Here is a 23787-nt window from a genome sequence, read left to right as displayed (position 1 = left end):
TTAAATTTAATGCACAAGCTCCCTGCTTGAAACATAACTGGGGAGCTCTACAATTATTCAGAAGACTAAGTAATTCATTCCTGTTTCCCCCTGCTATGCCTGCTGCTAGATCTGTGGCACACAGTCCTAATGATCTAGGAATCCCAAAAAGCATGTTTGGGCTGAGAAAACAGCCCTACCGTTTTAGTTTGTTTTATCTACATGCATTAAGAAAAATGACAATTTCATTAAAGCTAGGAAAAAGATCTTTCACAAATGTTTAATACTGACTTAGTATGCTGATTTGCACGTCTGTCTGAAAAGGCTAGTATTCAGAGCAGTTGTTCATTATTGTTCTGGAGTATTTTAAGGAACTGTGGAGAAATTACTACAATAATAACAAATGGTAAACATTTTCTGTCTGCTAACAGAGATTTTTATGGAAGTTATGGATGGTGACAGTGGAGAAAAAATAAATAAATTGAACTCTGTTTTCTTTCTTTACCAAATGGAAAGCACTGACATTCTGATTTCTGATCATGAAAAATGTAGCTGCTGTATTTAGTAATTCCAAGATTATCATTATAATCATTGTTCAATATTTTTGTCCAACGAGTCTCAAAAAGTACTGCCTAGGTCTAATATTGAAGTGGAGAGATGGACTGGGGTGAAAGGGTCACCCTAGCTACCCCATAATCCATACTGACTTTTGAGCTCACTCTGCTCTGTTATGACACAAACACCTCTCTAAGTAACTAGAGAGCTCATGCCATCTTATTTCACAAAAAAAAAAAAAAAAAAAAAAGTAATGTTACATGAATACTGTGAATCTTGCAAAATTAAGGAACCTGCAAATGGCATAATTAAGGCTTCTTATTAAGGAATCCCCTAGAGCACATACACATGGGACACATTAAAACGTGACTGTGTGGAGGAACCACAGCAGACAAAGGCTTGCTAGACAGTTCTGTCCAGTGCTTTGTACTCTCTAGTAGTGATCTTGTCTCTCTTTTAACAAACTAGGCATAAATGGTCTCAAAAGTAAGAAGTGCCATGAGTGCCAGCTTTGCTGGATACTTTTGGACTCATTTTCTGTACCTTTTTATGAAGACAAAGCTTTCAGAAATCTTTAACATATACGAGGATGTCAAAATATAATTTTCTTCTCATCTTCTGAATCATTTGAGTTTATGAACACCCACACCCAGTAACTCCAGTACACGCTGTGCCATGTGTTTCTGGGTGACACACAGATGACACGGCATTCAGAAGTTCATTAGCAACATTATGAAGGATGAGGAAGCTATCGAGAAGTCTTGAAGCCAAGGAGAAGAGTAAGCAGCATGTCATCGTGTGTTCAGCAAAACCAGGGAACTAGATGATGGTGGAACACATTCCCTGTATGGGAAGTTTCTGAAGGATGAGGGTCAGGGATGACTGCCCAGAGATGCTTATTTTCCTGGTTTCTCTTCTCTATTATCTGTCTCGTATGGAGCTGGATTGAGAACTGCCAGCACCTCCAATTGGGAATGCTTTATTGCAGGGCAGCACTGACAAAAGCACATGACTTTTCAGTTGTGGAAGTAGGAAAACAGGTTCAAGGGAAGAGTAATGAACTGATTTACCAGCCATGCATGAGTTTTGGAAGGCCAATTCTACTAACAAAGATAGTAAAGGAATCTTCAAGTTTATGGGTTAAAATTATGCTCAGTCATTAAAAAATGTTTAAATTAACCAAAAAAGATAGCTTCAATCGGTCCCTAGTAATGTTCCTATTAAAAAAGTTGTCAATTGTTCCAGAATTTTGTGGACTTCTAGATATTACTTCTTTACAATTAATTTAACTCATATTCACTTCTGTCCCTTCACACTGGCTTTTGCCCGTGACAGCTTTGCTTGCAGCAAAGGAGACAGTTTTCCACCAAGCAACAGTACCGCAGATTCCTAACTGATCCACTACTAACGGCATTGCAGCAACAAGGCTAAGAGGGGAGTAAAATAATTTAACATGAATCATATTATATACCCATAAATTATCCCTAATTATGTGAAATTTTGAAAATCTGAAAAAGCTCAGCTTTGTAGAGGAGGCAAAACCTGTGTATGACAAGGAGTATTTTAAATAGATTATTGCTTTTCTGGATTTCTGGCTTGTTTAACTATTTTAATCACAAAAGGTATAGCTCCCCTGATATATCCCTGTATAATTCAGGCAGGATTTAAAGAACCATAAAATAAAATAAATAAATAAAAGATAGAGATTAAACAAATCATTAGAAGACTGCACATGACCAGATGCTGTTTTCCAGTTCAAGTATTTTTCTATTTTTATTTTCTTTTTTTTTTTTTAAGAAATAAAATCCTGTTTAGTAGACAGAACAGGAAAATTACAAAAATAAGGAAGTTATTAGCCAATGGCTACAGAACAAATACTGAAATTTTCCCAGTCCACAGGTGAGAGTGGCAAATGCATTGGCAGACCTGAACACCAGCACTATGCCAGGTGAAAGCCAAATTCTGCCCTGATCAGGACTTACCAGGAAAACATTCTGTATTTAATCACAAATAGTTGAACAGCTTTTTCAAATCCATCTTTTTAATCCTCAAGAGAAAAATACCTTTTATCTGTATCATATTAAGTATATTATTTTAAAGTAAAGGTATTTCTTATAGTCTTCACATTCTTTCAAAGGTTTTGCTACAACACAACCTAATGAAAACAAAACTATCATTTTTCTTTTCTTTTTATCTATCTTTCCCCTAGCCATGCTTGAAATTCATGCTTTGATATTTCAGATCACTGAAAAGATAGTCATCAGAAACAATTAAAACAAAAAACAGACACAAGTCTATCCGAGCTGTTGCCTTCTTTTGAATAACAATTTTCTTTATCTTCTGTCCTTTGAAATAAATTCCCTGTGAAGTTCTCCCTTGTGCTATATTACTTCTCAATGTCAATATTTGGTTTTATTTTAAAACAACTGGGCACAAACTTGAAAACAGCGTGTCCTTTATGTTTATTTTGTGTATATCCATCACAACAATAATTTTGCAAACAGACTTCAACCACTTTGTGCAATACCACTTCAACAACATGGTCACACAAATGAAACAAGAAATAAATAATTTCTGGGTTTCTGATTTATAGGACAATTGATTAAGATTCACAAATACCAAGACCTTGTATACTTTCAGCAGATGAAAACTCAGTCAAGCTAGAACAATATGAAAAAATAAGCATATTTATTATCTGTCTATTTCTGTGAAACTTCAGTAGGCTTTAAGTGAACTATCAGAGTCTACTGCTCAAAACAGAATTCTCACAAAAAGTTCTTGAATTGAGGAAAGCCACTTCCACAATAAAAATTATGTGCCTTATCCCAGGTAATGTACATCTCAACTTTATTTTTACTCTACTCTTCATATTGTATACAAGGAAAATATTCGAGTGTCCACAGGGAACACGTATGGATTGTTATTGTTTCTGTTTGCCTAGTTATGCTAGCACCACTCTAAATCTGAACTCTCTATGACTTCCTTCCACACTACATGAAAAGCAAAAAGACTTTTTTTTTTTTCAGGTGCATTGATTTGTTTCAGATAATTACTGGATAGTTCCTCGTTGTATGAATATTCTGCCAATTAATAAACTATTCACATTTTACGCAGAGATGTTTAAATAATTTTAAATGTATTCCACACATTCAAGCTGACTTTTCATTTTTTTCAAGCTTTTGTATGTTCATGAAGCATTACTTTTAATCTAACAAGAACTTATTTCCATTTTTCACAAAATTAATGTACTTTTCAATTAATGCAGTTACTTTTGAAAAGACTTTGAAATCAGTCAGATATTTTCATGATTTGGGTTTTTAACTGAAGCTTAACACTCAGAAATCACACAGTTTTAGCTGATTATCTTGATTATCTTGCTCAGAGTTTTTAGTACAGAGTGCAAATTTGTATAAGGATTACGAAGAACAGACACTGATGTCTTTTAAGCTAGAAGAGCTACCTTTTTATCACTCAGTCCAGTCACTTGGTCAACAAATTCCTCTTGGATCATAAATGCAGCTAAGTTGGCAGTATAACTAGCCAGGAAAATGACAGCAAAGAAGGCCCAAACTGACACCATGATTTTACTGGTCGTCCCTTTGGGGTTTTGCACAGGCACAGAGTTGTTGAATACCAAGCCCCAGAGTAACCACACTGCCTTGCCAATGGTGAAGGATGGTCCATGGGGATCTGGAATTGCAAAGAGCATTTGTTTTAGTTGCACGCATATTTGTGGTAAGATACCACAAATACATAACTACATGATAACAACAAAGCACTCACCAACACATTACTAAAAATATTTTGATACATATTCATTGTCCTCCCAATGGAATCACGGAATTTAGCATTGGTACTTTCTGCTGTAATGACATTTATTTCCGTATTTGTTACAAAAAAATATTTCAACACTTCTCTACATGCATTTACCTCACCAGTTTTCAAATGGAGACTGCAAGCATAGGTTTGGAGGAGAGCAAACTGATGTTTCTTGCAGTAAGGTGTGTGTCACCACTATGGCCCCTTTCAGTATTCTGTGCCAGCTGACATGTAAAACGGAAAACTGTGGATTTAAGTCTTAATGATTTGATTCCAGTACTTTTCCCATCCAAAGTATTTTTATAAACTCCAATCTTCAAACTTATACTTTTTGAACTTTATGTACTCTCAGATAAGCATGTCAAAATGGGTGAACATTTCACCTACTTTTAAGCAATGTTACACTCAGAAAATGAATCAACAAAAAGGAGCCACCTGTACCGATATATAACTTATAGCTAGACTCAGGCTACCTCACATGTACAGAGTCAGTTCCATGGCTTCAAATGCACTGGTATTACAGGTAAAAACCTGGCCCAGGTAATCTGTGCTGTTCTGTAGTTTTTTCAGTCAGCTTTAAATTCATCCAAAAGCACCCAAAGTTGTCAGCATAATGCACTCATGCCCATGGACTAGCAGAAGTAGGTTAGCAAAGATATTATCCACTAAAAAGACCTTATTTGTTGAGTCCTCTGAGAATAAAGGGAAGATTCCTCTTACCCAGCTTTAGGTTAGTACAGTGCAGACATCATCTAGACTCCCTGTATGCTCAATGGAGAAACAGGCTGCTCCTGAATGTGACTCATCTGACTTTTTCAAAAGTACTCATTTTTCAATTAAATGGCAATTCAGACAATAAGCTCTTATGCAGATACCTGCAATATTACCTCCATTCCTGCCCTGCCTATGGGGATGCACACTAAAACTCAGATTTACTTATTAATTTAACTATAATTTACATTGTTAAAAATAATTTATTATTAAAGGAATAAAATCCAAAGTTGGTATACTCAGTGCATGTTGTCATTTCAGTAGAAACGCTCTACGTTACAGTGCAAATTTTCTTTATAGACTCAAGCACATCTTAGATTATCCTCTTTCTATTTTTACTGCATTGCTAAGATAGACTGCAGTAAAATAATCATAATGGAGCTGGCTTTTGGTTTATGAAGCTATCTTATATGGCTATTTAAGATTGAGCTGATGGATAATAAGTATTTTCTGAGCAGTAATACGAAGGAAAGTATATACCAAGAAAACTACTGAAGATTTTAGCACCATTGAGCTTCATCCTACTAAAAACATACAGGAAATGCAATAATCTACATAAAGAGTCACATTAATTTTAAGCTTCCCGTGCTTCAAATGAATAGCAACTGGATTTGTGGCAAGCCTCTACTGCTAAGTTATGATGTTGTAGTGCCATAATATGAATTTGTAGCCACTACATAATCAGTTCTGTCACATAAGGTGGCACAGAAAAGAACAGCCCAGGCTGCAGATCCCCAGTGTCTGTACAAACCTCTCCTTTCCTCTTCCTAACATAGTGTTTATTTTGGATATAGGTTACAAATTTACCATGTTATTGAAATGTTAACAATATGTGAATATTACAAAACCCTCCTCATTCAGGGAACAAACCAACCACCAACTAGAAGAAAACATTAGCTTGTTATAGTCTCTAGGACTATGTTCACCAACCTGGGAGACATCGTTATAAAACAAGGTATGATTCAGAAATAAAAAACTGTCCACACTCTGAACTGAAAGTGAAGAAAGGGAAGGATGAGGGCACCACAGTACATGAAATCATCATTCTCAGGTCAGAGTGTTAATAGTATACAACTGTAGCTTTCACTGAGACAGTCGTGTTCTGTATTAAATTTGTTGTGTCACTATATTTTCAAAAAGAAGTTTCTATAGTCACGGATGCTACACAGTAAGAAATGGTGCCCTTCTGCCACTGGCCTCATTTCAAGTATGAGTTCACCACAAGAGAACCATACCTTTTTATATGGACTGTATAAAACCATATACAAGGTAACAGCTGTTTTTCCAGACTACCCACCAAACCTCACCATTGTAGATCATTATCTCTGAACTATCTGTGAATTCGTAAGAGTCAGGAGACTGGAGAGTATTTCAATGCTTTTTTTTTTTTTTTAAGCTGACCCTCTACAACTGATACAGTATACTAACATAACACTGCCTGAATACGACTCTCTTTAATATCACTTATCCTTCTACATCTTTACTGCAATGAATTAGAATATAGACATGAGAATATAAGGCCTCAAGAAATCACATTTTAAATGAAGAGCAAGCATGCTTTTCATAGCTGCTTTTACTGTTTTATTCCTACGTTACATTTATTTTAAAAGATAGAGGGTAAAGGATGGTAAATACATTTTTTTTTTGTTTGTTTGTTTTGCTTTGTCTTTATAGCCCTAAAGTTGTGTAAAATGCAAAGCTTACCTTTCCCCTGTGCTAAGTTCCTGTTATATCCTACAGGACTAAAGTACTCAAATATAAAGACAGCCATGGCGGACACAATGAGAAGCATCACAAACATCATCACCCAGACGGAAGCACTAAAAGGCTCTGCAGCAAAACAGACAAGAGAAACAGAAACAGTTCATTAAACCAGTCACATCACAGGAATTCTAATGTCTCCGGCTAGGCAAGCCCAGAGGCTTTCTTTAAATTAGCTTTTACCAACAAAAATGCTAGCATTACTGCTAGAACTAAGCAGCAATATATACTGTTAGTATACACAATCTCCATACATCTGAAATCATAAATGTGAGTTACAATTCAAACACAAAGTCTGTGTACTTCTCTTCTTCAACAAAGCCTTAACCGACACCGAGTGGCAAATAATTGGTTTGACTTGCGGCTTATTCAGTTTACAATCCTTTTCTATTAATCCTGTGGTGCATGCTTTTATCAACAGAATGGTCCAACCATTATGACATTTTCTGCAGAGCAAAAGCAATTAAGCATATGCTTAAAACATTTGGTGTTTCAGTGAAGTACACCTCTCTCTCATTTTCTATCCAACAGAAAGCATTAGGGAAAAAAGCCAAATGCTTGCATTCAAAGCAAATTTTGTTTCAGATTTTTTTTTCCCTTTTCACTTTCATCTACCTCTAATGAAGACGTTGTTTTCACTCATAGCAAAAACATTCTTTTGCAAGTCTCACTCTCATCTGGGAGCAAATTTCTGAAATCAAAAGGTTTTTACGGAAAACTGCATGTCAGTTTGAAAGATAGAAAAAACATAAGTTAAATAAGTAGGTTGGAACAGAAAACTAAAAGTAGTTTCAAATATCAGAATAAGCACCAACTTTTTGAAAGGATTGGAAATACCATGTGATAACACAAAGTTCTTAAATTTCAGCTTTGCCGGATTACAAATTCTCTGTCATTTCCGGTGTTCCTGTGGTAGCTGTATAAGGATACGTGCAACAAAAGTTTGGTATGGCAAAGTAATATCTCTTTATTAGGTCAGCTTATTTGGAGGCATATTATACTCTAATTTTGGTAAATGCTAGTAGTGTGAATGTGCTCTGAAATGTGAGAAATAATTCTTAATAACTATTTCAAATTAGAATGGAACCAAGAAGCACCGGAAGTGACAATAAATGAGTTTATTACCATGCTTTGCTTTTTTGAAAGCCCAAGAGATTCCTCCATCCTAACCTCTTCATCAAAAATGAAAATTCATCCATCATTGTAGGAAATGACTCTGAGCGAGAGCTGAGGTGAGCTGAGCCCAATAGCCCAGTCTGAACCTTGCCCAAGTTAGCATGAATGATTCACCAAGAACTGGAATAAAGGATCATAATTTGGGCCCAGATGTGAAAATCTCATGAGACTGGTTACCTTTGCTACAATTTCTTCAGAAATTTGGAACCATGAAAGACCAAATTCCAGATAGCCCCACTTGTGATTTTGAATGTGAACTGACAAGACAAAGTAGGGAATTTTCAAACCAAACAGTTCTCTTTTTGATTTTAAGAGAAGGTTAAGGAACAATATTTTTTTTTTGTTATATTTTAAAGACAGTTTATGAAATTCTTTCAATTACTAAAGACATTTTTTGGAAGAGAATAATAAGTTAGCAAAATAACAGAATGCTTCAAAGACGGAAATAAATCCATTCAGAAACAGACAAGTAGGTGCCACTTAATGACAAATATTCTATGAAATCACATATTAATTTGAATTAATTGGAATTCACATAAAACTATCATACAATATTGACAGCATTCTCATAGAAGACAGACAACAACCCTCATAAAACTCTTATCAAAAGCAACAGTGTAGAAACAGCAATGGTAATTTGTCAAAATTTAAATCAGGCAAAGGGCAAAACAAGCCAAAGTGAAAAAGCAAGCTATAAACAACAGTTAATGCAGAATGGTCCTTAATAATTTAAGCAGTCTGGTAATGAGGAGGAGTAGAAGCAACAGAAGCAACAGCAAAACAAAAAGCCATTTATAATAAGTAGTAAGACTGAACAAGTACAAAATCAATTGAATAATAAAGTTGATGTTCCTGTCACATTACAGATCAAATTATGCATTCAGCACTGTTATTTGATTCTCAAGGGACAGAAAGAATTTTTCCCCAGGAAGCAGCAGGTTTTATAAGATTTTTATGTAGAGCAATGATATGACGGAAAAATACTAGTATAAGACTTGTTAGTGTAAATTGCAGATAATTGGCAATGGAGAAAACAGAGCAATGAAAAAGACATCTTACTCCACTAACTTTGAGTTTCTACCCGACATACCAAAAACAAACAAACAAAGCAAACAAACAACAACAACAAAAAAGGGAAAAAAAAGTGCATAAATTAGCTATTTCAACAACAACAACAAAAAAGACAAGTAGCCTCACCTATGAACTCTCTTCCTCTTAAACATATAGAAAGGTTGAATAAAACCCCCACAGATTTTTTTAAAAACTTAAGTTGTGGATCTAGTATATATGAACAGTAGTAATACATGAAAAAGTTTTAACATGGATAAAATTCTTATTTTTATTCTAAAATTCTTGGTAGGAGACACCTGTGGGAGCAGATAATGAGGAAGAGGCTGTCAGTCCATCAGTTACTTAAATCCATTAGACACAATCACTGAACAGAAAATCTAGTTCAGACAAATTTTGTACTTGCCTACATTGATGGCGGTAAATCATAAAAACAAATATTTCATAAACTGTACTTCATTGCTATTTAATAGTATTGTTTTTCACAGATTAAAAAAAAAAAACATAAAAGTTACATATGACAACCGTATTCTTAGACACTCAATTAAAATTAAATCTGTCTGTGAATAAGTTCAGTTACCTATCTGACAGTATTTTACATGGCAGAGCACTTTACTACTATTCCCACAACATCGAAATACACAAGCAGTTCCAGCGATGTGACAGTTTCATCTATGTCTAAATAAACAGAAAGTACATCTGAGATCACAGACTTAATTTAACGGTGCTGTAGATCAGATTTCTACAAAAAAAATAATTCTATTCTATAGAGCTTTACAAGGCATCATTTTTAATTTTTAACTTCTGTACATATCCAACTAAACCAAAAACATTAAATTCATTGTAGAAATATAACTATGTTGTTATGAAAAACCACAAAAGCAGTCTGTTTTGATGATAGCTGGAGGCAGGTAAGAGGTAAGCAGGGTCCATTAAAAAAAATTGCCAAAAATTGGAACATATTTAGGAAAACACTACATAATTCAAATGATAACTTCAACACATAGAAACTACAATTTAAAAAAATGAATTAACTGTACAAGTCAATTACTTCTGGAAATAAAAAATCATTATCTGAGTATTTTCATTAAAAAACGCAGCCTCTCATAATTTCATTAAACAGTCTTTTACTCAGTAAACAACAAAATTAATCACCAACAAAATCTGTTTAGGTATTAACAAGTTAGGTAAATTATTCGATTACTCACTATGTTACACTTACGAGCTATTGCTTCATTTCTGCAATGTGCATTTATGGAACAGGTATGAGAAATAAGCTCTGTGTATAAATGATGATAATGGTTGTGAGAAAAAACAATTATTTGCCCACTTGTAGCTGATACTATAGTAACAATCAATTCCTCAATGGCTACAAGTGATTTGAATTGAGTGAAGAACTTACACTTAATCTAAAAAGAAACCATACTGATATATATAGTATATATACATAAATAATAAATATAATATATAAAATAATAAAATGATATTAAAATGTCATCATTGCTCACCCAATTGAAGATATGAAACTGTTCTGTAAGGTACCTGTAAAATACTGTTTTTTTTTCAGTTTCACTTAGATTATTTTATCTCCACTAGCACTATCTTTCATTTGCAAAATACCTTTGAAAACTTCAGGCAAACCACTAAATATAAAAGTAAAACATAGGCACTACAGTGGACAGGCAGATAATGAAAGGAGAAACGAACAATAGAAACAAGTAGCAAACAAGGGAAGGAGAGAAGACAGAGATCTTTACTTCTTTGTATCCCACCTCTTTTCTATCGAGCCTTTCATTTCCATGCTGAATCCCCATTGTTCAACTCCATCATCACAACACAGAAAATTGAAGAAAACACTCAGAAGCTTTGCAGTGCGGTAGTATGGTCTTTGGAAGCCAGATGTATCTGTTGCCCATTTACCTGTCAGATCTATTCTAATCACAGCAAAGTCTTCTTTTCTACACTATTCTACAAGGGGGTTTTAAATGATTTTGTGAATGTGAGTTCTAGAAAAATATGAGACAATTTATTATGGGCTAAACAAGCACAGGTTAATGTGTAAGCAGATCTTGAGGAAGTAATTTTCCTAACTGAAGATGCTGGGGAATTCTTTTTCATATTGAAATCATTATTGGTTTCCAGTTACTGCATCTGAAACCAACAGCACTTTCTTCATGTGCTAAAAACCACATTAATCAGTTTGTTGACACCATACAAACTTCCTAACATGTAATTCAAAAATCTAAGAAACACATCAACGCACTATTTAGCTTAACTGACAATGAAACCTATCCCACTCTACAGAAATGCAATTAAATGATCTTGAGGGGTTGGAGAACCATACCTAGAAAAGCAGATGGTGAAACTGTGCCATTGCTCCGTGACACCATGACACTAATCCCAGTCTCAACAAATGGCACTGAAAAGTCAACCACTTCAGAGCGCTCTTCATTAATAGTGAGAGACCCCACAGCCATAACTGCACGATGATATACCACCTGATCCACAAAGAGAAGACACCACCAATATTACTCAGTAGAGAACACCTCATTTCTCCAAATGAATTTAAAACAAACATTGCTAGGTTCTTACTTAAGAGCTCTTTTACCTAACAGAACTTACTTCACCAATCATTCCATTCCACACATTATTGACTTTTTTGCCATGTTTCCCATTAGTCACCAAATACAGGTCATACGTGAACTTGACAGTTTTAGACAATTTCTTCAAGATATCAATGCAGAATCCTTTGCAGCACTTCTTTACATTAGTTCCCTCATTAGTTGAGTTGCTGTTAAAAGAGAAGAGAGACAAACATTTCTCCTGGGAAAAACAACCATCACAACAGCAAGTGTCAGAGTATTATAAAAGAACAATTTTTCAAACTTCCAAGTGACCATTTTTTTTCTGGAATGATGGAGAAATAAAATCATAGGATGCTTTATATGGTGCTTATAGCTCTTACTAATCACATTGCAGTGGCTTGACGAGATAAATAGAAGATGGTGGTAGACCTTGTACGACGTTTTCTGCTTCAGTTTCTCTCCTACTGGACTTCACTTCTCCATCAATTCATACAGTCTCCACTTACTGATGTCTCTTTGGTTTAGATTAAACATTTATTACTTCTACTCTTAAGACATTATGTACCACACGTACTTTAATAATTACAGAACTGCCCAAAATATAGTCTATACTTTACACTGCCCAAGCCGTGTAAAGGCATGGTAGTTCACAGCTCTGGAAGCAGTGGGTGCTCCATCTTTTCCTGCAGTTTGAGAAGGTGACTTTCAGGCTATCTTTGAGTGCAAAGACTACTCTGGAAGGTCAGAAAAGCCCTGACAACAGAGAAACCAGAGTCCCAAACTGTGATCAGCCATGTAGGTCTTAGACAAGGATTTTCCTTTTTTTTTTTTTTTTAGAATAGGCAATATTTTACAGGCTTTGAAGTAATTCAAATCACAAATAAAAAGTTGTTTAGAACCCGACTAAGAAGTTCAGATATGTCAATAAAAATGTCCTGGATTTCAGAAACTATTCAGCAATGTCTGGAAAACTTCAGAAACATCAATTACATCTCCTAACACCTGCTCAGTTAAAAACGTTATACTCATTTTGGAAATACATAGACTGAAGTGCTTAATGGGTGAAGAAGCATTGATAAATGCACAATGACACATTTTCCACTGTTTTCTAATGATTACTTCAAAATTACAGAGTAACCAAAGCAAGGGACTTTTCTCTAGCTGGTATGTCATAGTGGTATTTTATGCTGGAATAGTTTTATCCTGTACCAAATTTAAGCATAAATATATTATTTTCAATAGAAAGCATTCTCAAACTGTTAACTAATTAAACTAATTAAAACAGGCGCATTTCAACATAACAGGAAACCATTCAAAGAGGACTCATTAAAACAATCTGATTTTAGAATATGCTATCTTCTTTCATGTGATTGAGAAGGGCTAATTCTAGTTGATTTTGAATTTACTACATACTTACTATCTTGTCACTGACTCAATGTTCCTTATATGTACATAACCAGAACCTTCCGATGTATTGAAAGGGAAGATGTGCAAAGAAAAGCATACTGTGCAGGAAAGAAAGAAAGAAAGAGGAAGAGAAATACAGAAGGAAAAGCAAAGATAGGAATCAAGAACAAAAGAACAGCAAAGTATCAGAAAAAAAGATGTATATACAACAAAAGAAATAAGGGAAAGCATTAATGAGAAAATAGGCGAACATTTTGCACTCAAAAGCAAACAAACAAAGAAAAAAGGAACACTGTGTATTTACTTACTTAATTTTGACAAATTTACGACATGGCACAGTGTTTTTTTGGCAACTTTCCATCAAAGGATCCACATCCTCAACAATGACAAAGGGAGCCTCCTCCAAGGTGACAATACTCAAATGGTTATCATCTGGTTCACTGTCTGCAAAAGAGCTGTACCTTGGCCAGACAGAGTACTTCAGGCTCAGTGAGTTGTTCTCCCATTTCCCCACCTGAAAAGCCAAGATACACAAGCTGCTGACATCTGATTGCTTGTATTTGACAAATGACATCTCATATTAAATACACTGGGCTATAGGTACGGGAAATTAGTGTGCAAAGACAGCAGTCCTAGGTTTTTATCATCAAAAAATTTTATTATCAAAATTACTTTAGAAATCTTTAGTAGTCATATGAAGTGGGAAAATGCACTGTGCTAATTACAAGTAAGGTAAAGTTATTTAAAGACTGGATGATACCAGTTAACACTATCTTGGCTATAGGTGCACTGAAATTTGATATTGTCATATGCAATTGAACCAGAAAAGCAACCAGACACTCCATATGCAATTGGGACCAATTTGCAGTAACAAGAAAACAGGCCTCAAAAGAAAAAAAGGACAAGAAAAAGAAAGCTAATTCCCACCAGGCTAATGACCAAAGTATCCCAACATTATTTCTGTATGTTCTGTAAAGAAAGGACTCTTCAATTATTGTTTGAAAAGTCATGGTGAAAGCATTTTACACCCTAGTCCTAGGGTTCCCAAGCTGGGCCAGATGAGGGTTTTAGTAAACACAAGCAGAATTTTACATGACACAGTTTCATATTAGAAATAATGTATTTTATTCTGGTTTAGTTACTGTGAAATAATCCTAAGAGTTTAGCAAGTAATCAAGCAAACACCAACCTTTAGAGTAAATATGCAGTTTTAAGATTTTTGTGGGAGCATAACCAACTTTTCTTTAGAATTGTCTTTTTATTCATTATTATAAATTACTCAACCTTAATTAATCTGCATTTTTTTCCACTGCCAGAACACCAGCAAGGGGAATATGATTAAAAATTTATTTAAATATTTTGAAAGCTCTAGCATTTTTTTCTCAGGTTGTTTAACTACTTGATATCCATAAATCTAATTGTATGGCTTATCCGAGCAGTAATGAGAGATTATATAAATGAGCTACCAGTCCACATAATTTAAACCAACACATTTTAATAATCCTTCAGTTACTTTAGCTAAACAAATCATAACATAATCATGAGACTGATAAAATATTTGTTTTGCAAGGAAAACAGTAGGAATTAACAGTACAATGAGAGATTTGGGTCCTAAAAAAAACCACAACTGTACAAAATTGTTACTTTATTCTGTCTTCTAAAGACTTTAAAATGAATCACAAAAGTTCCTGAAGAACAAGATTTATATCCATTCCTATTTGGGAAGCACGTAAGTACATGCCCTTTGCAGTTTCCTTTCTGTCCTGTTTTTGAGGCAAGATATTTTGCTGAACTTTAATGAAGGAGGCAGAAATGCCAAATCTCTATATACTTTGATTAGGAAATTCAAAATATCCCAAGGGAATTAGGAAATCACACCTAAATCACTGGGAATCAGGAGCTGGATTTATACTGCTTAAAGTTTCAGCATGAAATTTAAGCAAAACACAAGGGATGAAGCCTTTGTGGAAAAATAATAATAATAATGCAAAGGGAAACAAATCTACTTAACTCTATGACACAGATACATTGCAAATAAAAAAGTTTTATTGTCAAGTTATGGTACATAATCTCATTCACAGCAGAGCCTATGCTGGTTTATGTTAGCTTACAGAATGTAGTTTGTATCTACACCCTAAGTATGCCACAATGTTGGCTGCCTGGAGCAGGGACAATTCCAGACAGATCACTACATCAATTTAACAAAAAACATGCCAAGTACAATGATGAATTTCAGCAGTGGAAAACGTGCCTGCCTGCCTTTTCCAACCAGGAATAAGAAAAGAGATGTGACTGGGTCTCAATTGCACTTGCATGTCCTAGAGTATAGCAGTAGCAGCACTTCCCACTACATCACACCACATTACCTGATACAGGGTTCTGGGAGGAGGCACGTCTGTGTAATTCAAAGTGCTTCCCCCTGCAAGCCATCTCCACTATATAGTGTTCCCACATGGATCAAATGGAATACAAGCAGCCCACCATAATATGAGTTTGTCTGATCCTATCAAAAATGCAATGATTGCTTTGTTGTTAAAAGAGGACTCATGATACATTTTCAATAATTCACCTGCATTTTATTGTTTTGAGGAGGATACAACCATTGATGATTTTAAAGGGATGAATTTGTTGAAATGCTAGTTTTTTAGACAGATGCATCTGTACAGAAGTGTGTGTTGAGCAGGTCTCTAAAGTTAGGCTCAAACATTTTTATCCTCTTCATTCCATTATCTCAATATTCACTGATTGTACATTTATTAAAAAGTAATTAAAAATTAAGACCTTCACTTCGGTCTCAGGGGCATCCCTACTACTCTGTCTGAAGATGTCTACTGCTGCACTTCCAGGGAGTCACACTGAATTCATCGGGGCTTTATATAGGCACAAATCTCGTGTCCATTGCAGGTCATTCCCACTTTGCAGTCAGGAACCCTCAGCATCAGAAAGCACAATGGCAAAAAGTACAAACAAAAGATTTCAATGTCATGAAGAACAGCAGAAAAGCAAATGGCAGAAAAGTCCTGAAAAACTTTGCTGTTTGGCTAAGAATAGCAAATGAGGAAGAGTAATTTAAAAATGCCTCTGAGTCACTCCTTTTCCTTGGGAAATATTTGTGTTGGATTTGCTAGTTCTGATTGTTAAGTGGTTAGAATGGATGCTGGATTTGCTCTGTTGCTGTTACTGGACTCGGAAGTAAACAGTTTTCTTCATTTGGTATTTTGATTTTGAAATAGTAATATTGTTGAAGAATACACGTTGCACTTCTATCATTCAGCTACAGTTTAGAATGATTAAAACGCTTTTCTCTTTTTCGTTTATTTTAAAAGAAGGGTAAGAATTTAGTTTTATGCAATTAAAGCACAGAGTCAAAATACACAAAGATTTTTATACTTACTTTAGAAGACTTTCAGCCTCTGCAGAACTAATTATAGCATTGCGAATAAGAATCTGAATGGTATTAATTATTTACATAATGTTTTGTATCCTCGTATATTATTTAGATCTTTCAACATTTTTGTGCTACCAATAGTATCAACTCTTTTACAGAGTGAAGGGTTGAAATGACAGAGGAAAGCTGTAGATTAAGGAAAACTAAAACATGAATATGTTTCTGTTGAAATCAAGAGAATTTATGAAGTTGAATCCATATTTTGGTGTCTTGCAAGATCAGCATTTATGTCACTTGAGAAAAAGTCAGATCTAGTTCTAGATCCAATCAGTACCTGTTTTGAATGCTTTTAAAACCTTCAAAAGCTTAGGGAAAGACAGGTTATAACATGTTGAATGATTTCAGAACTTTATATAGAGATATGCTTATAAATTGTAAGAATTTCTGTGCAAAGTCAAATGTTAAGTCCTTATTCAACACTGACTGTTAAAGTGACTTACCTATAACAAAAAAAATAAAATTAAAATAAAAAAATTAACTGAGTTAAAAAAAGCATGCAAGTCCTGACTTCACCTCTGAAGGGAAGGGCACTATAAATACTCTAGAAAAAAAAAAAAAGTTCATATGTAAAATACAAAAAGTAGGATATGAAAAGTTCAACTGCTATTTTCAGTAGGAGACGAGTGATATTTGAATAAACCATTTTACAGTGAAATAGCTTACCAATCTGGACAGCTTCAAAATTCAATTGCCTCCAGTGTTTTGCAGCACTTGTTTTTAGAACATGCTACTTTGTGTTCACGATAGCTACTCATGAAACGAACTAAACATGGCATCCTCCAACCAAGTCCAAGCATCTAGATTTGAGGTAAGAAAGGGCTCCTGTTTAAATTAGCATGCTTACCTAATAATACTGGTATCCCTGATACAAATATAAATGAAATAGTCATGAAAGCTGAAGTCACCATTGTAATGCGGACTATGCTAAACCATTGATAATATGAATGTAAAACTATAAAACAGAAAACAAAGATACTGCTGTTACATATCAATGAAATGCAACCTGATGCTACTAGTTTTTCTCTAACAATTTTAATTGTATCACATCTTGACTCATTGGGGTTGATTTTCAAAGAATTCAGAATAAAATCTGATCTATTTGAATCATACGGCAAAACAAAAGGAAACAACTGAAAAAAAGCAAGGCAGGTGATTGTTAAAGTATAAAGGCTTAATATCTACACTGTTTCAATGCAAATTCAAAGCCATTCTCTGGTCAGTGCTGGAACCATATAGCCGTAGAAGCCTTTTCACCTGAAAGTTCCAACTTGCATTGATCTCAAGTGAACTCTTTGCCATTCAGATTGCCAAATTTCTATTTGATAAGGTAGGAGAATGTTATAAAAGAACTTTCCTGAGAATAATTTCCATTTTCCTCATATCTTGAAAGAAAACTGTTCCTCTAGAAAGAATGAAAATTGAAAGAAATTTGATTTTGAAAGAAAACTGAAGTAAAATTGAAAGAATTGTTCCTCTTGCCCTGAAATGGTCAGGCGGTTGAACTAGGTGATTTTTGAAGGTCCTTTCCAACTGAATTACTCTATTCTATTGATCAGAAAGTGCGCTTTTGTGATGTCCAAAAAGATAAATAAAAAAGGTGCTTTAATGAAGACTTTGCATGTATAGTCCTGGGCTTGCTATATAGAAATATATGGTCATTCATCAGAATATGTTGAGATAAAAGAATTTCAGCTGCCCCAACTAAATACTCCTTTTTTTTTTTTTTTTTTTTTTTGGCTTGGGTTATTGATTCATAGAATTTGAAATTTTAACTTTTTTCTTTTTTTTCTCTGAGACAGAATAGAATAGAATCTTTTTTAAGATTTCAAAACTTAGCATGGGTCAGAGAAATAATTTCCACTAGCTCCTGGAAGCAAGACTACCGCTCCGAAGAATCCAGCTGAAAGCACAGCTCATTAATAGTAGGCAGCCAGAGACATATTCCAGCTGCATCAAGGTGAATCTCACATATTTGAAGTGGTGTGGCAGGCACAGCCATTCTGCATTTAAAATGAAGCCAACATAAGATGCAACATCTATACTTGGTGTAGCCACTCTGTAATGACAGGAAACTTTGCTATAGATGAATCAGGATGGTTTGCTCTGTCTCATCTGCCTTCCTTTCCTCTTTCCTAGTATATTACAACTATATAAAATCAACTCCCATTTAAGTGTAACACAACCATCTTCACCTGTAACCATGTGCTGTTAGAAAATCCCATGTGCTAAAGAATCATTTCCTTAGCACCTCTAGGCACATTAAGAACACAGGACAAATATAGACATATTTTTCTAAAATGCATTCGTTAAAATCTCTTTTTTAGAATGACAACCACTTAATTGAGCATTAAATGAAATAGAAAAGAAGTATTTGGAATTCTGGATTATGCAATGTGTAAAATGGAACTACTGAATAGTTCAATGACAGGTCTGAAAATTTGATTTATTCTCCAAACTTAAACTCAATTAACTATATTTAGTTACAGTCTATAGCAAATCAAGCTACAGAGAAGAGAATAGCATGCTCAGAGTGCAAAGACCATAGAAATATGTTTAGAAGGAGAGATATCATTCTGTCTAGACCTCCAAAGAATTCAATTAACATTACTAGAGTAGTTAAAAGTGAAATTGAGCTTATTTTCAGCAGATGCTTCATTTCAGATATCTGCATTGCTAGATTCAAAAACAGAGGGGGATTGTAAAAATGCATTGAGATGGAGCTACAAGTAATAAACCCTATAATGTGTATTTATAAAGCAAACTCTTTTGAACCAGAAAATTCAAGCTGAGAATAATGTTCAAAAAAGGCAGACATGCTCTGCTATGGAACTATCAAAAGCTGCACCCAACTAAGCTTTACTCTACTGTATGGAAAAGCCAGGAAATATCCAGATGTTTATGACAAATTTCTGTCATTCCTACTTAGATTGCAAACACAGTAGTGTGTGGCCTCAATCCCAGAGGAATATGGAAGATGACCCACATTTGAAAAGAGGGCAATAGAATTGTTTTTGGGAAGGATTCTGCCCCAAATGATAAAACCTCTTATTTATGGCCAAAAGACTGGGACTCTTAAAATAAATGCCTACATACAAACATACACAGAGTTGCTTCACACATATAGGGGTTGTTTCACTATTGTAGGTACGAAACCTATAAAACTTTCAAGCGTGGACTTGAAAGCAGTGCTCCCATTATACAAATACATGTACATCTATCATTGTGTTTCTCTGAAACATTTACAGTCTTTCCTGTTTCCTCTTCATGTGTGCTCTGGAATTTTCCTGTTCATTTAATCTCTACAGGATAGAGGAAGAAAAACAGAAAATAGTTGAGAGTATGGAAGAGTTTGTTTGATGTCTGCCTGAATTAGCAATCATAGGGTCCTCATCTCACCCTCCCTATTCATTTTCTGAACATTGCCGCAGAGGAGGGCAATAATGAACTATTTGGTGTGGTTTTGTGTAACAGCTACAGATACACAGCTAGTGTAAAGAGAGAAAAAACACTTGCAAAGCTACGTATTACTGTTACCCCTCAGAGTTCCCTCTCCTGCTGCACCCTAAGCTGGTCTCTAAATAACGTGTGGATGGCTGACATGATCCTAATCATACACCCTCACAAGGACCATCAAGTCAAAGAAACATAGCGAGGCCAGATCCTGAACAGAGAGAGAAAAGAACAGTGTTCTCCCTTGTGTGCCAGTGTTGGCATGAAAAGAAAGTCTGTCACACAGGCATATCTCAGAGAAAACAAACAAATAACTCGGTCCTATCACCCTCTTCCCAGCAGATGGGAACTGTACGCAATAACACAGTCATCATCCTTTTGTAAGGAAAAATGTTACATGATGACATTGATGCTAAATGCACTCCCAGGATTACCCGACCAAACCTTTGAAAAGAGAAAAAAAATCAGTGATGTTTTTTCTACACCAAACACACATATATTGCAAACATACTTTTTGAGCTGTCGCACTTCTGTGAAGAAAATAATGCTGAGCAAACACAAAATCTAACTCATCTTGCTTTATAGAAAAACTATTTGTTACTTTTATTTCACCACACTTTTCCACTTACAAGGGAGAGCTACTCTGGCAAGTCTTAATGCAATAACTAGGAAGCATAAATTAACTTTGTCAGGTTAGCAATAACAAGTAGCTGCGGAACAAAGCACACAAGCAAAATCCTTTCCCCAGAAACAGCATCTGTTGTATACTTTCTGCTGCAAACCTTTGTGTCTCTGCATGTTGATCAAGGTCCACATTTCACAATGACATTCTAAATTTAAATGACAAAATACGATGAGAGCACTTTCATATCTTATTAATGGGGAATGGTTTACAGTCCTAGTTGGTTTGAAGGCATCCATTTTAGGACTTTGAAGTTTTCAAAAATTGCTGCAAAATCTCATATGGGGTATGCAAATGTACTGCTCTTCCCTCATGGCGGCTCCTTACACTGACAGGAAAGCACCAACACTGCGACCATCAGGGCTCAAAGGAAAATTAAGTACCCACAGAGATTATAAACAAACGGGAAGAAAGAACAGCTACCAGCTCCTGTAGCCTCATTTTTAATACAGAATTATTAATCAGCACTCCCCAGATCCTCAGTGCTTGATATAGCTTTGGTACTGGGAAATGTCCCAAATAACTTTGTGTAGCACAGGAGTTCAAATTTATGCCGGAGAAAGCATTTTATAAACTAATTATGTCATTAGAAAGGAAAGAGCTGAACAAACGGACAGTCTTTGCTCCACCTGCCAGGTAAGGAAGACTTCTTGTCACCCTCGGCACTCGCTGAATATCTTCCAGCTCTCCATGTGTCTAAATGGCCACACCTTTACCTCCAGAAAGGAAGAGCTGCTCTGAAAGCCTTCCTACTCCCATAATCTTAACTATTAGCTATAAATAACAGGAACAAAGCACACTTCACCACCCCTTTCCATGGCATTTACAATTCCTTTACAGCAGCAGAGAGAATCTTTAAATCCTGCATTGCCTTCTTGGGAATACAGGATTTAAGGAATACTACATAACAATTGGCACAATTCAAATAATTCAGCACAGTAAAAGCTTAAAGGCCTTTCCCTTGACCAAGTAAAAGCTCACTGATACATAAACAAGATACAGCTTGCATTCAACAGCAAGTGTTAGGATAGAGTAAGTCTTACTTTACAGTAAGACTAAATACAGTAAGCAACACGGATGAAACACAGAAAGTAACAACCTAACAGATGTTAAGGAGCATGTTGTACCTGCTATGGGCATCAGGTTAGGCCACAGAGCTACTGACAAAAGATACACTAGCAAACGGATCATGCAGTTTCATCCTTTCTAGTTAATATATATATTCATAACTTTTAGTAAATGTGTATCCCAAGGCATCTTTGTCATAGAATCAGGGTATGGTTTGGCTTGGCAGGGACCTTAAAGACCACCCAGGCCAATCCCTGCCGTGGGCAGGGACACCTCCCACCAGATCAGGCTGCACAGGGCCCCACAGTCAGCCAGGCCTTGGGCACCCACAGCTCCTCTGCACAGCCTGGGCCAGGGCCTCACCACCCTCATTGTAAAGAATTCTTTTCTTTATATCTAAATCTACCCTCTTCAGATTTAGAGCCAGTACCCCTTGTCCTATCACTACACCCCCTGACAAAGAGTCCCTCCCTAGCTTTCCTGCAGGCCCCCTTTAGGCCCTGGAAGGCTGCCATAAGGTCTCCCTGCAATGATTCTTCAACTGCCATATCCCCAGCTCTGGACACAACAGAAATGTCCCCACAAAAACACCCTATACAAGCTCAATGACTGTTTATTATATCACAGTACCTTGACAAAAAGCTCTGTCAGAAACCTGACCAACTGTAAGGCTTTCCAGTTTTTGTCCAGTGAAGTTTCACCTACACACTTACTCCTTTACATCTGACAGCTGTCTTTTCCCAGCTACACAAAGTTGGATGTCAGTAGCCAGATGGCTCTGTGAAGACCTTGGTTCATTTATTCCAGGCAGGAATTGTGCACTGTCTGCCCACTCATTCCTACCTAGACACAAATGTGTACAACCTCACACAGTGCTTCTAAACCTGGCATATGCTAGTTAATCCAAGCAAAATCAAGTTCTACATTAAATTCCGCATTAATAGAAAGTTAAAGATGATTGGTTACATTTAGAATAAACTTGGATATAAATAATGGTTCTTGCAGTGGCATTTAACCAGCAATTGTTCTATGTAGTATCTGTTATTCTTGCTTCTTGTAAAAATCCATTGGTGGCAAAAACACAGTACTTTTACATCTCACAAGCTCTCCCACACTTCAAAAGACTTCTTTGCACATGACTGCGTGTGTGTTCACCTCCTTCTCTACATTAACAGTTTTTCTTGTGACCCAAAGCATGGCCAGCAGTATCATACAGACTGTAACTTCTCTACAGTACCCATGTTCAAAAAAATCTAAAGAGTAAGTTAAAAATCTACAACTTCAGCCAATATTAGTGCAACAACTAACGTTTGAAGAAAAGAGAAGGAAATACTGACCCCATCATGGTAACTTTATCTATTCTTATGTAAGAGGAACAGTAAAAATTGTTTACTCTGGAACTCATTTCTACACATGGAATATAATAATTTTTAAATGCAGCACAGTGCTCCCTACCTTTTTAACATATATGATACACACAGCTAATTACAGAATCACAGAATCATCTAGGTTGGAAGAGACCTCCAAGATCACCTAGTCCAACCTCTGACCTAACACTAACAAGTCCTCCACTAAACCATATCACTAAGGGCTACATCTAAACGTCTCTTAAAGACCTCCAGGGATGGTGACTCAACCACTTCCCTGGGCAGCCCATTCCAATGCCTAACAACCCTTTCGGTAAAGATGTGCTTCCTAATATCCAACCTAAACCTCCCCTGGCACAACTTTAGCCCATTCCCCCTCATCCTGTCACCAGACACGTGGGAGAATAGACCAACCCCCACCTCGCTACAGCCTCCTTTAAGGTACCTGTAGAGTGCGATAAGGTCGCCCCTGAGCCTCCTCTTCCCCAGACTGAACAATCCCAGCTCCCTCAGCCGCTCCTTGTAAGACTTGTTCTCCAGACCCCTCACCAGCTTCGTTGCCCTTCTCTGGACTCTCTCGAGCACCTCCATGTCCTTCTTGTAGCGAGGGGCCCAAAACTGAACACAGTACTCGAGGTGCGGCCTCACCAG

General features: G+C 35.9%; 1 protein-coding gene across 15 annotated transcripts in view; it reads right to left on the bottom strand.

The window, feature by feature from the left end:
* The window catches only part of GRIN2A (glutamate ionotropic receptor NMDA type subunit 2A), a 214984-nt gene that overhangs the window by 45411 nt on the left and 145786 nt on the right, over positions 1–23787 (bottom strand). For all 15 annotated transcript variants that reach the window (XM_080556983.1, XM_080556995.1, XM_080556982.1 and 12 more), the window contains 5 exons: positions 13430–13635; positions 11752–11920; positions 11474–11627; positions 6829–6954; positions 3995–4224 (listed from right to left, as the gene is read on the bottom strand). In XM_080556983.1, the coding sequence (XP_080413109.1) occupies positions 3995–4224; positions 6829–6954; positions 11474–11627; positions 11752–11920; positions 13430–13635 (885 nt within the window). The remainder of the gene's footprint in view (positions 1–3994; positions 4225–6828; positions 6955–11473; positions 11628–11751; positions 11921–13429; positions 13636–23787) is intronic.

Source organism: Anser brachyrhynchus, assembly GCF_964034855.1.
Source record: "Anser brachyrhynchus genome assembly, chromosome: 15".
Lineage (NCBI taxonomy): Eukaryota > Metazoa > Chordata > Aves > Anseriformes > Anatidae > Anser > Anser brachyrhynchus.
The sequence above is the reverse complement of the archived record's forward strand: the minus strand, read 5'-3'. Positions and strand labels throughout refer to the sequence as shown.